The sequence below is a fragment of the Bison bison genome, unplaced genomic scaffold (assembly GCF_000754665.1).
Source record: "Bison bison bison isolate TAMUID 2011002044 unplaced genomic scaffold, Bison_UMD1.0 scf7180017864322, whole genome shotgun sequence".
Lineage (NCBI taxonomy): Eukaryota > Metazoa > Chordata > Mammalia > Artiodactyla > Bovidae > Bison > Bison bison.
The window spans coordinates 6,139,982-6,157,421 of NW_011494894.1; the positions used below are offsets into that span (position 1 = coordinate 6,139,982).

The following is a 17,440-nucleotide window of genomic DNA, read 5'->3' on the forward strand; positions in this document are numbered from 1 at the left end:
CCCATCACTTCATGGGAAATAGGGAAACAGTGGAAACAGTGTCCGACTTTATTTTTGGGGGGCTCCAAAATCACTGCAGATGGTGACTGCAGCCATGAAATCAAAAGACGCTTACTCCTTGGAAGGAAAGTTATGACCAACCTAGATAGCATATTCAAAAGCAGAGACATTACTTTGCCAACAAAGGTTTGTCTAGTCAAGGCTATGATTTTTCCTGTGGTCATGTATGGATGTGAGAGTTGGACTGTGAAGAAGGCTGAGCGCTGAAGAATTGATGCTCTTGCACTGTGGTGTTGGAGAAGACTCTTGAGAGTCCCTTGGACTGCAAGGAGATCCAACCAGTCCATTCTGAAGGAGATCAGCCCTGGGATTTCTTTGGAAGGAATGATGCTGAAGCTGAAACTCCAGTACTTTGGCCACCTCATGCGAAGAGTTGACTCATTGGAAAAGACTCTGATGCTGGGAAGGATTGGGGGCAAGAGGATAAGGGGACGACAGAGGATGAGATGGCTGGATGGTATCACTGACTCGATGGACATGAGTCAGTGAACTCCGGGAGTTGGTGATGGACAGAGGGGCCTGGCGTGCTGTGATTCATGGGATCGCAAAGAGTTGGACACCACTGAGCAACTGATCTGATCTGATCTGATCTGACAGGAGCAAAGTGGTAACTGATTTTTCCTCTCCTGTCTGTTTAATTGCTATCGTAAAAAATAGACATATTGCAAATTATTTGACAAGGGGCAAGTTTGACAGCATGGTTTTGGTCATTAATTCTACTTCAGTGGAGTTTTCTAGAACTCATTTCTTAAGGGAGTAATATTTTCCTCTTACAAGCACCATGAACGTGGGCCCTTGTTAAATTTTTCTTTAGAGAAATCTAGAAATCTAGATTTATCTCTTTTCTGTGACCTGAAACTCAGACAGCAAGCACATCCTGTCTGTTCACAGTTACCCTGTTACTCCCCAGTTGTCCCTAGGCCTGTGTTTTCAGCACGCTTTTCTGTTTTCTCTTTCTCCACCCACCCTCTTATTTATTCTAGAACTCCAAAATTCAGTTTTTAAAATCAGTTTTAAATAGGCTTGGAAAATAGGATGCACTCTGTTGGTGAAATCACTCATAGTGTAAGTCTGTGTTGGTAATACTTAAAGTCTCTAGCAGGTGAGGTCTATTGCTGTCCTCTTGCTGGAAATTGCATGGCCTCATTGATCAAGCTATCACTTGTATAGACTAGAGGATGGGGAACCCCAGTTTTTAAAACTAGGCCATGCTTCTTCCTATCTCACTCCCTCCCCATCCCGCCACCCCCCATCTACTAGCAGAGAGAAGCCCTTGGGCACAGACAGAGCCTCAGTGAGCTCCAGGGACTCTGGCTTTACTCTCGGAGTCCAGGAGTCCAGGGGGCATCTTGACTTCCCTGGGATTTTCTGAGAGGGATATCTCTCATGAAACAAGGCTCTGGAGGCTTGTGAGCCCAGCAGCAGTTCCACATGCCAAAGAGACTTCCTGAACTCTTGAGCTCTGGAAGTGGGTACTTGGAGTCCATCAAGAGCTTGACAAGACTGGAGTCCCATGGAATGCATTCCTGGATGTGTCCATTGTCCAGTTGGTTCTTCTACCTGTCTCCATCCTGGCAAGAGAGCTGTCCTAGGGACCCATCAAAGGAGGGAAATAAAGACAATGAAGATATCACATATGTAGGGATCTGAGAAGTGATTCACTCTAATAACATATATTTGATTGTTTAGAATTTATGTAATAGTCATGTAGCGGGCTTCCCAGGTGGTACAGTGGTAAAGAATCTGCCTGCCAATGCAGGAGGCACAAGAGATGCAGGTTCAATCCCTGGGTCAGGAAGATCGCCTGGAGGAGGAAATGGCAACCCACTTCAGTATTCTTGCCTGGGAAATTCCATGGACAGAGGAGCCTGGTGAGCTACAGTCCATGGAGTCGCTAGGAATCAGATATGACTGGCAGTTGAGCACACACGTACACAAGAGTGGTGTAATATAGTTCCTAGGTCTGAAAGTGTGTTGTTTTCCCTTCCACCGAAATTCAGCATCTAGAGCAGCTTATGGATCTTCCGCTGGATTCCGTGAAGATGGAGCCTTGTTACAATAAAGTCAACCTGCTTCAGGAGCACCTTCAGGATCTCAAGAGCCGCTTCAGGTTCCCCCACATCGATCTGGTGGTCCAGAGGACGCAAAACTACATGCAAGAGGTAGGGGCGGCGGGGTCATCTGTGGTGGAAGAGGATGGGGCTGCAGAGAATCACGCGCAGCAGATGAGACAGGTGTGCTGGCGTAGCTGGGGAAATGGGGCCCTTCTCTTTAGCCATCATGTTGAGTGACGACGTGTTTTGTCCTGTTCCAGCTGGCTCCATTTTTTCCATGTTGATGAGCATCATAGAGAAGAAATGTCTCAGGGAAATAGAGTAGCATTAATTGATAGTTAACTGATTTGTCAAGTCAGTGCTATTAATGTTGGCTTCACATTGGAATCATCTAGGGTGCTTTTAAGAAATACTGATGTCTGGGCCACACTCCCAGTGATTTTGATATATTTTTTTGGTAATTCAAAAAACTTCTCCCACTCCCATTCCTGCTGCATTTAATATGCAGCCAGAATGGAGAACCACTAGCTTGAATCAATTCTGTAATCTAGTTAAATCAGTCAATCAATCACAATTTTAAATTTGGACTTCTTGAGTCTATTTCATAGATTCCTTTTCCTTCCCATAAAGAACTTTTTCTTTAGGAACAGGGATGAATAGCACAACTTCGTTCCATAGTCTAACGCTTTCTAAGAAGGAAGGGTGGGATCACTGAAGCCGTAAGAGCACAATTCTACTTTACAGATATTCCCGGGGCGCTTCCTGTGGGCTGGACATTGTGCCAGACCCCACTTCAGGGAGCTGGTAGTGAGACAGATTCTTACATAAATTCACTATGGCGTTGAAAGTGCTGAGAGGAAAGCTATTGTGTTGGATGCTTTCAGATCATAGGCTTGGGGAAGAAAGGAGCTTTTTTTTTCTCCTTAAAAGTTATAGGCAGGATTAAGTGGCACATTTTATTTATTATCTAAGCTCTGAGTTGTGAAGGATTAAAGATGAATGGGGAGCAAAATTGGCCAACGGCTTAACTGAAGCTCCTTGGATAGCAGTGGACAGTGGTGAAATGGATACAGGCATAAGTGCAGAGAATAAGAAATCGGAACCACTTCCATTTCCTAACCCATGAGTGTGACAGTCACGGGCTCCACTGAACCTTGACCCTGTCTCCTTTCCCAGCCTGGCAGAGAAAGGGAGAGAAGTAGGGTGGGAGGGTGAAAAGTGGAGTCAGAGACGTGCTGGGATGGTTTACATCCATCTGAACGGAGAGGTGCAGAGTTAAGGAGCCAAAAAATAATTGGAGAAGCCTCCCACCTCATTTCATTAAGCCCTGGCTGCAGGGGATGGGAATAACCACAGGAAATGATGATATCCCCCATCCCATGGTCTTGGGTTTTCCAGTTCCGGGTGGAAGGAGACATGAGAAGAAAAGATACATACATGTGTACATACCTGTATACATACAGGTACAGGTGTGTGTGTTTCCCAGCCTTCTGCTGATCTCATTGTGGTTGTGGGCTTGTGCATTTCACAGACCACAGAGTGGAATGAGGACTTGTTGCCCTGGGTGACTCCCAGGGCAGTGACCATCTCCGATGGTCATGCCCTCCTTTCTCTCCAAGCTGACTTTGACCCGAGGGTGGCGATCCCAGCTTCTGACTGCCCTCTGTTTCTGTGTTGCTTTGGTTTTTAGCTGATGGAGAATGCAGTATTCACTTTTGAGCAGTTGCTTTCCCCACATCTCCAAGGAGAGGCCTCCAAAACCACAGTCGCCATTGAGAAGGTTAAGCTCCGAGTCTTAAAGGTAAAATTGTTCTCTCACTTGCGGGAAGCATGAAGCAAGAACGTGACTCATTTCTTTTGTTAAGTGGAAAATATCAAGCTCTCTCTTTGACTTGCCTCCCCTTTTAAAAACAGTGCCTGGTCTTTTCTCCCTGGTAACAAGTGACGATCATCTCGCGGCAGTTCCCCTTCGACTGTCGTGCCTATTCTGCCATCTAGTGGCTACTTTAGGGACCACAGGTCCTCGCATCATTCACCAGCCAGAAGTGACATGTCTTAGGCTTACTTACATAGCAATTAGACTTGATATTGACTGTCCACTATAAGCAAAGAATTGTGATAGGTATTGCATGGAATATGAAAATATAAAACACACACTCTCTTTCTTCCGAGTTTTCAATACAGTAAAACCCATTTAAATTAACAGTTTTTAGAAAAATCAAAACCTCATGGCTAACCCTAATGCATATATATGGAATTGAGAAAGATGGTAACAATAACCCTGTATACAAGACAGCAAAAGAGACACTGATGTATAGAACAGTCTTGGAGACTCTGTGGAAGAGGGAGAGGGTGGGATGATTTGGGAGAATGGCATTGAAACACGTATAGTATCATATATGAAATGAGTCGCCAGTCCAGGTTCGATGCACGATACTGGATGCTTGGGGCTGGTGCACTGGGACGACCCAGAGAGATGGTACGGGGAGGGAGGAGGGTTCAGGATGGGGAACACGTGTATACCTGTGGCGGAATCATGTTGATATATGGCAAAACCAATACAATATTTTAAAGTTAAAAAATAAAAAAAATTATAAAAGAAAAACCTCATGGCAAAGGAACTACTTCAAGGAAAGGACAGCTGCTGTGTGAAATTGTTTTAAATGTGCTTTGTGCATCAGTGTATCTCAAAATAGTTGTAATAATAGGAGCTTGCATGTATATAGGGCATATCTTTAAGCTTTTTAGAAAAACTTATCCTGTTTCATTTGATCCTCACAAGAACTTGACTTATGTAAGCTACTTGAGCTTTGAGCTAAAACTATCCCTAAACTTAGTCCACTAATTTTTTATGACCTACTTTCCCTAAGCAGAGCTTTGGAACAGAAGATCAAAGTTTCACAGAGCCTAAGAGGTGGTCCCTGAATTTCAGACCTGATCTTAATACCTCACAGGCAGTAGGAAACTCTGGCAACCAAATCAGTGAGATTAAAAGCAATAATTGCCATGGTAACACACAAAATAATGAACTTGCCATTGAGAAAGAAAAGATAGTATCAAGGTCAATGTCCCGTCCCATGGCAACACAATTTTTACCTCTCAGGAAAGTCCATCTCTTCTCTGGACACTTTAAACTACGAGAACATACTTCCCAATGCTAAGTCATAATTCTCACCACTGAGAATTCTAGTTCTACACTCTTTTCTCATGCCCTTCTTCCACATGGTAGTCTTTGGTTGTTTGAATACAGCTATGATTTTACCCCAAGTTATCTCTGGCATAAATCTCTGTAACCATCCTTTGTTTGGCCTGACCATTCTGCACACATCCCTGTGACTATGCTCAGTTTGTCTGTGCCCTCTCCCTGAACCCCCTTTAAAATCAAACCCGGGTCTCTAGACTTGGCTGTTCCACGTGTCAATAGGACATCCTCTTTCCTATTCTAGATACTGAACTTCTTTGTTGAACATACCACAGTGCTAATGTAGCTGTGAGCCACTCTCTTCTTTGGCAGAAATCATTACAACCTACCAATCCCGATTTCAGGATGTAGAGTGAAGGAAGGAGATGATCATGGCTCCCATGCACCAACCCAAGACAGGGGTGATGAAGTTTTAACCCATCCCCTAGTTTTGTCTTCAACTTTATAATAATGCTCTGCTTTGATCTTACCTCAGTTTTCGTATCTGTAATAGGGGAGGCGGAGATGGGTCATTATCAGTCATAAGCTCTACCTGCAATGTGAGAGAACTGCATAGAAAGATCTCTGAAACCTTTGAACACCACTAGAGTCCTCAGTAATTAGGATGGGAGGGTGGGGGTGGGAAGGGAGACGAAGTGAGCTGCTGAGTTTTTTGTTTACGCAAAAGTTAACAGGTTGTAACGTTGTATTTAGCATACATTTCTATCTCTGTACCGACAGCAATATGATTATGACAGCAGCACCATCCGGAAGAGGATATTTCAAGAGGCGTTGGTTCAAATCACACTTCCCACCCTGCAGAAGGCACTGGCATCCGTGTGCAAACCAGTAAGGAGATGGGTTACTCCAGAACCTGCTTTTGTTGCCTTTGAAGTTCAAGTAAATTTTTTTTGGCCATGATGCACTTACAAGCAGTAGATGACCAGGGAGGGGGTCAACACACTTTTCCTGTAAGTGGTCAGGTGGCAGGTATTTTAGGCTTCACGGCCATATAATTTCTGTTGCAATCACACAGTTCTGCCGTGATAGCACAAATGCAACCATGCTGCTGCTGCTGCTGCTAAGTCGCTTCAGTCGTGTCTGACTCTGTGCAACCCCATAGAGGGCAGCCCACCAGGCTCCCCCGTCCCTGGGATTCTCCAGGCAAGAACACTGGACTGGGTTGCCATTTCCGATGACCCATAAACAGATGTGCAGTCTGTGTTCCAATAAAACTTTATTTACAAAGGCAAGCAGCTGTCTGGATTTGCCAACCCTTGGACAAGACAGAATCTCAAAGGGTAATGATCTGAGTTTGAACCAAGTTAAGGGTTACAATAGAGTGCCTACGGATTGTTCCTCATTGTGGTGTGACACCCCCCACCCCCACCCACCCACCACAGGCCCAACACAGCCTCTGAAACTTGACCACTCCATCCAGGAAAAGACCTTAAGTCACACAATTTCAGAAGGATATTTGTAATTTCAGTAATATTTGCTTACCGAAGTCAATGAAACTGAAACCATCGAAAGCTTCTGTGAACACTAGGCAGCTAGTGACAGCCATGCTTGTGAAGGTGTGACTAGGTCACATCTTCAGTGCAGGGTCACAAGTGAGCCAACTAAGGAGGCCAGGTCAAGACCTGGGTTCAAGTCCCGGCTCTTCCACATATCAGCTCTGGGGCCTTGGGCAAGAGCTTTTTCCTCTCTCTTGGCCTAGATTTCATCTAGAAAATGGAGGTAATAATACTTTGCAGTATCCTTCTTAAGACTGAGAAGCCCAGGGTGACACGGTGACCATTCGATGAGTGCTTGCCACGTGCTCAGCACTTTGTATGGATTGTCTTGTTGATCCTCATGACAACCCTGTGAGCAGGTACCGTTTATGTCCTCATTGCACCTGAGGGGTTAAGTAATGGGACCAAAGTTGCAGAGCTGGAATCCACCAGAGTTTGAACTCAGCTCGCACTCATTTGATAACATGGGATGTGCTCAATAAATGGTATTTACTACTACTTTTTCTGCTGCTTCATGTTCTGCAAGCTGGGACCTTTGCAAGGCTGGCTCCCTCTTGGCACAAATACTAAAGAGCTTTTTAGAATTTAAAAAGGGCTTTTTTGCGGCTTAGAGAGTCTCCAAACATTGGAACATTAAAGTCCATTGCATGAGTTATTTTATTGGAAAAATTTCCTTGATCATTTTTATATTCTATACATACTGTTTTTCTTCAGAAAGCCAGAGGCATACCAAGTACCTGGCACTTATTTCTGAGGGTAAATTTCTTTCATAGAAAAGGTTTGATCAAGTCAGGGCAGTAAAGAATCTACCTATATGATTGTCTCTTGCCTATATGATTTTCCATCTTATGGCTGGAAAAGTCCAGCCATTCAAAGGATGACTCGGTCCACCTTGGATATGTCTGCATGCAGACGTTCTGTGTAGGGTATTTTTATTTTCCAATCCCAAAAGCAATGTGGGGGCCTTGGAGCCACGTCCTCCCAAGAGAGGAGAAGGGTTAAAAAAAACCCTCTCCCTGTATGCTCCTCTCTCTCCAGCCATCTGCAGAGTTATACCAAATCTCTAAGAGGCGCCTGTGATTTTTAATCAAGAGAGACCGGTTTGGAGAGAAATTGAGGCCTGGCATTTTCAGTAATGAGAAATAGTGTACCAGTACCAAGAAATGTAAAAAACATCTGGATTTACAGAGAGGGTGAACTAGGGGAGCATTTGCTTCAGGCAAAGAGTCTTTAGTTTACTCGAGTGTATTTCCCTTGGTTCTAAGATCTGCGGTACTTAACCCAAGCTGCACGTTAGAACTGCCTGGGGAGATTTTTTTTTTTAATTCCGATTTAACAGATCCAGGAAATTAATATGTGTCACGATTCAGTCAATTCAATATAGAAAACCTGTTTTGTGAAGTTGTGCACATCACAACAGGATAAGTGCCCCTCGGAATGATTCTTTTCCACACAATTACTTAGCTGGTTGAAAGTTCAAAGGCCTGCTATTTATTCAGCGAACATGTATAAGCATGATCCAGGCACGTGTCCAGCCAGCGTCCCTGTTTTGTCCTGGGCTTCACAGCCTAGAGACAGCAGACAGGCACAGAGCGCACTTTGCGATGAGCAGGGCAGGAACTTTGTGGGGAAGAGAGGTGACCGAGTTCGGAAGAGGGTGCCCAGCTCTGCCTATGCGGATGGAGAGGACTTCCCAGAGCCATGTTTTCTCCCAGTCCTGAGGGATGAATAACAGGGAACTAAGGAGTGGAAGATCACGTGGGGAGATGAAAGACACAAACCTCGTTTTGCAGAAGAAGAGAGAGGCACAGAGCCGTGAGCTGGCTTGCCCAGGGCCCCGCAGCCAGGCCAGGGCAGTGTGCAGTCCCTGAGCTGCGCTCTGCCCATGTGGCTCTTATCCGTGTGTCAGTCTTATCCCATAGACCCTCTCAGGGTCATGGAAGCTCATGTCTCTTTAATCCTGTGGCTTTCCCTAGAGTGGGCAGAAAGGGGTCCCATTATTACCCACTGGGATCCGGTCCTGGGCTACAGACCCCCCTGTCCTGGCTCTGAGAGTCTGAATGAGGTGGCTTCTGATGGCCTGCTGTAAATCTCCTCCCTCCAGGCAAAAGCCATCGAATCCCACTGCTAAGACCCTGGCTCTCTAAGAACCAGGGGTCAGGGGCCTCCATCCTGCACTGTCAGGGGCAAGCATTATGGAGTTAATCACACGGATATGACTTGGCTCATTTTGATCCCTTCCTTGACCTCATGCTGATAAAAGGCAAGCCACGTGGAGACCCTTGGAAAGCAGGAAGTGTTGAAGGATTTTGTGTGATGCCTGGATTGTCTTAGAATCACGGAGTTTCCGGGCCAGCTGGAGGGGAAGAGGAGACTGTTTCTCGAGAGTCTGTGACTAGGGATTCTCCACACCTGAGAACGGGACGCATCCTAAGAGTTAAACATACATCTACGCTGCTGCTGCTGCTGCATCACTTCAGTCGTGTCCGACTCTTAGCGACCCCATGGACTGCAGCCTACCAGGCTCCTCCGTCCATGGGATTTTCCAGGCAAGAGTACCGGAGTGGGTTGCCATTGCCTTCTCCGACATCTGCTCTAGGACCCAGCAATCTCACTTCTAGGTATACACTCAAGTAAGCCCTAAATCCACAAAATCATACACAAGAATATCAATAGCAACTATGTTCGTAACAGTCAATACCCAGCAGTAGGAATATAGACAGCTTTAGCTTGTCCATATAATGAGTGCCATTTATCAGTAAAAAAGAATGAACTACTGATACATGCAGCAACATGGATGAACCTCCAAAAACAAACACAAAAAAAGAGTACAGGATTCCATTTGTACAAAGTTAAATAACAAGGAAAACTAATCTAGTGTGATAGACACAACATCACAGCTTAATCTCTTGGTGAGTAGTCTAGACTGGAAAAAGGGGTGATGGAAATGTTTACCTTGATCTGGGTTATGGTTATCTGAGTATATTTATATATTTAAAGTTGTTGAGCTCTACTTTTAAAACGTGCGCATTTTTCTCAGTATAGCTTACACCTTAGTAAAGTACTGTTGGCATTAAGAAAGAAGAAAAAGAAGGAAACGTCCAGACCCACTGACAAGGCCTTGAGACATCAGGGTCTCTGGTGTCTGCCCCCTCGAAGGGCATAGAGCGTGAACCCAGTCCAGGGCATGGTGTCTGGGGGAAGGAAGCAGGTGACCAATGCTTCACACTCCAAGGGGGAACAAGAGGGACAGCTGTCCTTTCCAGAGCTCCTCTGCAAACTGGTGTCTCATGTGTTGTCCCCTTTATCTTCTTATCTCTCCTTCTCCAGGAGCTTCAGAAATATGAGCAGTACATCTTTGCAGATCACACCAATATGATCCATGTTGAAAATGTCTACGAGGAGATTTTACATCAGATCCTCCTAGATGAAAGTCTGAAAGGTATGGAGGGTTTCCCTGCTGCTGGAGAAAGCTCTAGATAGAGGGGCGCACCCCTGATGGGGACCCCTCAGGGCCCGCTAGGTTTTGTCCACAGGAATGAAAAGGGAAGAGGAAATTGACACCAAGAGCTGGGGAGACAGAGGACGAGGGACTGAAGAAGCGAGGGCCGCTGGCCTCCACTGAGCGGTTGCGGTTTGGCTCACACTCCACTGGCCCGTTAGATATTATTTCGCTTTCAATCCAAATAAGAACTCTGTGAACTGGGAATTTTAAGCTTCATTTTTCAGATGAGAAAACTGAGGTTAGAGAGATTAACCTAGGGTGTCTCATGAACAGCTGGCCTCCTCCGGCTGTTCCAGACAGAACAAAGGAAAAAGAGCTCTTCTTGGCCACAGGCTTACAACGCCTCCCCAGCCTGGAGCAGGTGATTCAGCAGCGGGGCTTCCCAGCTGCTCTGCCCTCTCAGCACATTCCTCACCTCCACTCAGCCAGACAGAATACACTGGGCTGTGACTCCGTCCTTGGCGAGTCCCATTAGGACTCTGGCTCACAGTATCCCATGGAATCAGGCCCTGCTCAGGATAGGAGTGTAGATAGGAGAACTTTGATAGAAATACACAGGAGAGGGCTGTCCCTAAAACTATAGGCTTGAAACATATCTGGTCTCCACAAAGAAAGCTGGCCAAGCACAAGCCCCAGGTCAAAGTAGCTCATCCAATGAGATAAGGAATACAAAGATGTCATCTCAGTATCTGCACAGGAAGAGGGGCTCAGTCAAGGCCACTGCCAGTCCACCACAGCACCCTTGGGCGAATTAGGAAAAAAGCTCTCTTCCTCCAGATGGCAGACTGCTCTCTGTCAAAAACTTGTCACCATATACTGGTTTGGTTTGAGCAGGACATGCTACTGCAGCCTGCTGGAAAATTACTCTGCTGAATACACAAATCTGTGATGTGAATGGTATCCGCTGGGGTGTGAGATTGTTGGGCACTGTACAACCTACACAGCCAGAGGGAGAGGCTGATTGTCAAAAACGTCAGCTGCTGGTTGTCGTTATTTTTTAAAATTAATTTTTATTGGAGGATGGTTGCTTTACAGTGTTGCATCAGTTCCTACCGTACAGCAAAATGAATCAGCCGTACATTTACACATATTCCCTCCCTTTTAGAGTTCCTTCCCATTCAGTCTCCACGGCACTGTTAAGTAGAATTCCCTGTGCTGTCCAGTACAGACAGCCAACAAACACAAGATGCGATGCTCAATTGCTATGTTAATTATGCTAATTATTAGAGAACTGCAGATCAAAACTACAAGGAGGTATCACCTCACGCTGACCTGAATGGCCATCATCAAAAAAACTTACAAACAATAAATTCTGGAGAGGATGTGGAGGAAATGGTTGTTATTATTGATTTTACTCCTCTCGGGGCCTCTAGGACTGAGCCGGATGGACAGAGGCCTTTAGTTTGGACACTGCAGGTCATAAGGTTCTCTCTGTAGGCTCAGTACTAAGGACTCGTTACACGTTCAGGACTGTTCTGAGTGTAAAAGCAGAGAAACTAAGGGCCTGTCCTGCCCTAAAGGAGTGTCAGTCAAAGTAGACACACTGCAGCCGCACACACTAGCGGCTGAGATGTGGTGGGGCCTTCCGAGGGTGATACCAATGGTAGTAGATTTGACCTCTTTGAAAGCTAAGGCCATGTTTTATTCATTCATCTTTGGATTCTTAGAGCATGTCCCATAGTTGATGTCCAGTAAAAGTGTGCTGTTTGAATAAATGAATGAGTGAAGGAATGAATGAGTGAACATTACAGAGGTCCAGGGTTTGGAATGAGTCTGTAGGCTCTGGTCATCAGGGAAAGCTTCCTGAAAGAGGGTTAGATGTAAGCTGGAATTTGAAATTGGGAAATTCAGACAGTTAGAAAAGCTGAGAGGGAATTTTAGCTTCTAGATAAAATCAGAAATTCCAGATTAGTCAGGGCAAGGTTTTAACATTATGTTTTGCTTTCTGGTATCTCTCAGTGATAAAGGAGGCTGCTATCCTGAAGAAACACAATTTGTTTGAAGACAACATGGCCTTGCCCAGTGAAAGCGTGTCCAGCCTCACTGATCTAAAAACTCCTGCGGGGTCAAACCAGGCCAGCCCCGCCAGGAGAGCCTCGGCCGTTCTCCCCGGGGTTTCAGAGAGTGAGATCCTGAGTAATGAGGTGTTCCAGGAGGCAGGGGAGATGAAACAACCAGAGGTCCCTAGTCCATTGGCCAGAGAAGAAGGCCTTTCCCTCCCTGTGTCCAGCCCTCCCCCAGATGGGGACAGGCAGGTCATCGATTCAAGTATAGATGGCCCAGTTGTGAATCTGGTGGCTACAGAGGTGACAGCAGGCGCCCTGGGCACACACATGTCACAGCCGGAGTTGGAAGAGACTCCTGAGGACCGAGAACCCACCCAGGAAGACGCAGAGCCCAGGTCTGCCGCAGGCTCCTTGAAGGAGCTCAGAAATTTGCTGACGGTGACCGCCGAAGTAACAGGGGAGTCCGCTGTGCTTGAGGTTGAGAAAGATACACATGAGGAGGCCCTTGTTCCCCAAGATATTGAAAAAGAAGAGGAAGCAACCCAAATCGACACAGAGGCCAGTCAAGCATCTGCTTCGGGTCAGGACAACTGTGAAGAAAGTGAAGTCGGTGAGGGGGAGGCCCATGGTCCAACTCCCAAGGCCGAGGCCAGCGGGGTGGAGCTGGGAGAATTTCCAGACGCTCAGCCAACCTGTGGGGGGCTCAGCGAGGGGGCCCGGGGCCCAGACCCCACAGAGGAGCCGGGAGAGGCAGGAGAGCCCGCTGAGAGTGAGCTCACAGGGGATGCCTCTGGACTGGGCACCCTTGAAGGAGGAGGGCCCGTGTGCTCTGTGGAGGCTGAGGCTGTGTCCCTAGAAGCTTGCGTGTTCCGTTCTGACTCCATCAGCCCCAGGGAGAGCCAGGTTTCTGTGGAAGAAGAGGCGGTGGGCGGGAGCTGCAGCACAGCCCAGCCTGCCACCAGTGAGGATGCCCAGGAGAGGAAGGCTGACCCCGTTCACGAGTGTCAGTGGGTGGTGGAGAACGTTGCAAACACTGATACCCTAGATACACAGAGAGAAGACCCCCCAGAGCCCCCTTCAGAGGAGTGAAAGGGACAGAGTGGCCAAAGTGTTTCTTGGAACAAACTCAGCCCAAAGGGGGAGGGGGGATGCCTGCAAGTTGTTACCAAAAAAAAAAAAAAAAAGCATGAAGTACTTCTTTAATTTGTATAATGAAGCTAGAGGGAATTGCACACGGGGCAGGAGCACTGAGGCAAGCCTTTGTGGAATGGAACTGTCCTCCCATGAACTATGACTTTAGCATTTGAATAAGAATTACAAAGGTAATGGCGTAGGGGGGTGGGGGGTGGTGAGAGGCAGCTGAGGGGCCCAGGGTGGGACGGGGCTGCAGGGAAGGCAGAGGAGACAGCCGGGCACCCTGCACACTCTCTTCTAATGCACTTTAAGGCTTCTTCATGTTCGGTGAGAATGCGAAGGTAGATCCTGTAATCCAGCCTCACCGTTCGTCCGCAGCCCGGCTGCAGGAAAGGGAGATGGTGCGCGCCGGCCCCTCCCGCCTGCTGTGTGCGGCCCACAGAGCCTGAGCGATCAGCCTGAGACATCTCAGGAAGGCTAAGCGGAAACAGAGCAAAGCTGTGGTCTGGGGGCTGGCTGGGCCTCTTACTAACGCCGCTATCAATTTCCTACTAATTCATCTTGCTAATTCTTATTAATTAATCACTTTTTGGAGAACATCAGATGAGGCAAGGAAATTTCTTTGGCATGTTTAAGGCTGAAAGCCTTCCAAATTAGCCTTAGACTGTGCAGAGAAAGAGCTTAGCTAAATTATCAAGCATAAAGCCGACCAATTAAACATTATATGAACAGCTATTCTATGACACATGCTGTGTTAGGCATAGTAACAGAAAAGAACAAAAGAAAAAAAAGAAAGATTAGGTGCTTGTCTAGCATAAATGGAAGGATCCAAAGGAGTTTAATCTGAAAGAAAAAATATATACTGATTTTCAAAACATGACAACTTTCTTTCTTTCCATTGAAACAGTTCTGGTTTATTCCCAGGAGGGAATAAAATGAATAAGTGAATAAAAGAAGAAAGAAAAGAGGGAAGTAAAAGGGAGAGAGAAAGGAAGAAAGAGAGAAATCAAGCTATAGATCATTAAGTTCCAAAGATATTACCAACAATGGAAATTATTTGCTCAGTTGTTCAGCAAATTGAGTCTTGTTATGTCCCAGGCACTGATACTATGGTGGAAATGGCTCTGTTCCTTTCTCCCAGAACCTGCTTTAATGGAAATAGATGGAAATACATCTTCTGAATGGATCATGATCTTTACCTGTGAGTGTTAAGGTGGAATGAACTTTCTTGCCAAAGGTTAAAAAGATGTATTCTCTTGTCCTTCAGAAAAATACCAGATGATTTTCTAAAAGCTTTAGTCCCAGGTCTACATCTTGAAATTTCCTTCTACAAATTTTAATATTAGATCTCAACATTGTCCTAAGAGCTTATTTTGATTATCATCAACAAGTAGTTAATATCAGGGTTTTTTTTTAAAGAATTTGTCCACAGTTTGACCATTTAACCAGGAACTAAAATATCTCTCTCTCCACTTCCCTATGAAGAATTGCTTGGATTTCTGGGTCATAGGGGATGAAAAATAATCAGGATACTCCCATATTGAATTGTTTCACCCTTGGCTCAGACGGTAAAGAATCTGTCTGCAATGCAGGAGATCTGGGTTCAATCCCTGGGTCAAGAAGATCCCCTGGCCAAAGGAATAGCTACCCACTCCAGTATCCTTGCCTGGAGAATTCCATGGATAGAGGAACCTGGCAGCTGTAGTCCATGGGGTGGCAAAGAGTCCAACATGACAGAGTGACTAACACTTAGTGTGTTTAGATCCTCTCATTATAGGTGGAGAAGGCAATGACAACCCACTCGAGTACTCTTGCCTGGAAAATCCCATGGACGGAGGAGCCTGGTAGGCTGCAGTCCATGGGGTCGTGAAGAGTCGGACACGACTGAGCGACTTCACTTTCACTTTTCACTTTCATGCATTGGAGAAGGAAATGGCAACCCACTCCAGTGTTCTTGCCTGGAGAATCCCAGGGACGGGAGAGCCTGGTGGGCTGCTGTCTATGGGGTCGCACAGAGTCAGACACAACTGAAGTGACTTAGCAGCAGCAGCAGCAGCATTATAGGTGGAAGGCAGAGGTCACTCCCCTCCCTGGTCCTTATTGCGCTCGTGTTCACTCATATCCTTGCATTTGGCACAAAATATTGCAATTATGTTTACTTCCTGTCTCTTCCAGGGGCCCCTTCCTTCAAGGACAGACACTAGGGTTTGGTCATCCTGTGTACTTCCTGCACACACAGCCTTGAATAATAGCTCCCTGGCTTCTCAAGTCACTTTAATATCCGTAGTGCCTAACAAGGAACTGCTTGTGTCAGGCTTCTCAGGAAATGTGAGAACTGATCATCAACCACACCGCTGTGCTGGGGCTATTTGGGGCTTGCTGTCAGGCAAGGAGATATATTTTACTTGGGCTTTTTGCCCTTGGGAGTCTTCCCTTAAATCAAGTCCAAAGTCCAAAAGGCAAGTGGCCAAATGGTCTGATGCGCTGCCCAGTGAGACTGAGAGCCAAAGGAGCAGAGCCCAGCCTCCCCAAGGACTGCCCTTTTCTCCGGGAGAATGGTGATCTGCAAGCAAGGAGGTCCTGGCGCAGGCTAAGCCCATGTATAAGCTTCTAGCTTCCTCCCTTTTGCTCACCTCAGGGCTCCTGGCCCCACTTGGAAAGCTGAGAGATTTTTCCAACCCTAAACGACAGTACTTGTCACTTCATTGGATGAATGAACATCAGTGTCTACCCATCCGCTGGTAGAGGAGACCAGAGATTAAGAGGAAGTACAGAGCTGAGAACGCAGAGTTTTTCTGTACATATTTCACAAAAGACATGTCCACTAGATTAAGTCAGGTGACTGTTCTATTTGACGATAGAACAGGAAATTAAAGTGCATTAAAATTTCCTTGTTTTCACATGTTGAGTGGAATAGTTTCCTATTACTGGGAGTTTCTCTTGCTTTTGATACAGACTTGTCTAGATTGCTTCAGTGGTTTCCAGGTTGGAGCAAGGTTATTGTGATTTAAGTGAGCAGCAGGAAAAGCCTCTGCAAGCTGCTCAGGGGCTCTCTCCTATGGACAAATTTCTTTGAAATGCATAAAACCTCAAGACATGGCTTTTGGCAAAAATTCCATGACTAGTTATGTTTTATTGACCTTTTACAAAGAAAGGATATTTTCCTTAAAAACGAATTTGCTTATCAGGTTTTCCTTTGCAGCTTAGAGCAGAGTCAGTAGTGTCTTGCATTATTCAGAGTAAACTCATTTCAAAAAAAATGCATTTTGGAGACAACAAGGAAAAGATTCCAGTTTGTTCAAAATTTTTAGAAAGAGACTGAGTATGAAGAACTATGGGTCTTCATGCTCCATCTTCTGCATTTTACTACAGAGATTCTCAAGTCTGGTTTCATAACCTTCAGATTAGAGGTAGTGATTTCAAAGGGTTCCACGATTCTCTCAAATAAGTGATTTTATTTCTTTATAAAAAGTGCTAAATGATGTATGCTAACCTAGCAAGTTTAATTTGGGGAAGAGAAAGACATCACTGACAAAAATAAATAATACAGTTTCACTTGGTGAAAAAGTCAGTTACATGTACCTTCTTTACCAAAAACAAGTGGGTTTTACAATTTGCTTCTGAAGTCTGCAACCTCAATAAGGAGATCTACACTGCGGATTGGTTTTTCTGGTCACTATATAAAGCAAATAAACGTAAACCACTTTGTAACCACATATTTACCCTGCCAAGTGCCTATATTGCAATAAAATGTTTGTCCTTGAAAAAGTGTCCAGACGTCATATTTATTTGGAATAGGGCTGTTTTCATCTTTTAAGCAAATGTCATACTTGAGCTGGGAGGAACTCCTCAGAGATGGAAAAGTGAGTCAGTGTAGTACAGAATTTTACTTTTCTGCCATCAGGAAGGAATCCACAGGGAAGTCACTTAATGGCAGTTGTAATCATGCTTTTAAAATGCATATGCTAATTTCTGTGGGAATC

The 17,440-nt window shown here is 45.6% G+C and overlaps 1 protein-coding gene across 1 annotated transcript in view; it reads left to right on the forward strand.

Annotated features, from left to right (window-relative positions):
* Window positions 1-17,225, forward strand: part of FAM129A (family with sequence similarity 129, member A) — a 185,004-nt gene extending 167,779 nt beyond the window's left edge. The window contains exons 10-14 of the mRNA XM_010853087.1: window positions 2,061-2,222; window positions 3,805-3,915; window positions 6,037-6,144; window positions 10,143-10,254; window positions 12,277-17,225. Of these exons, the coding sequence (XP_010851389.1) occupies window positions 2,061-2,222; window positions 3,805-3,915; window positions 6,037-6,144; window positions 10,143-10,254; window positions 12,277-13,412 (1,629 nt within the window). The 3' untranslated portion in view covers window positions 13,413-17,225. The remainder of the gene's footprint in view (window positions 1-2,060; window positions 2,223-3,804; window positions 3,916-6,036; window positions 6,145-10,142; window positions 10,255-12,276) is intronic.
* The last annotated feature ends 215 nt before the right edge of the window (window positions 17,226-17,440 follow it).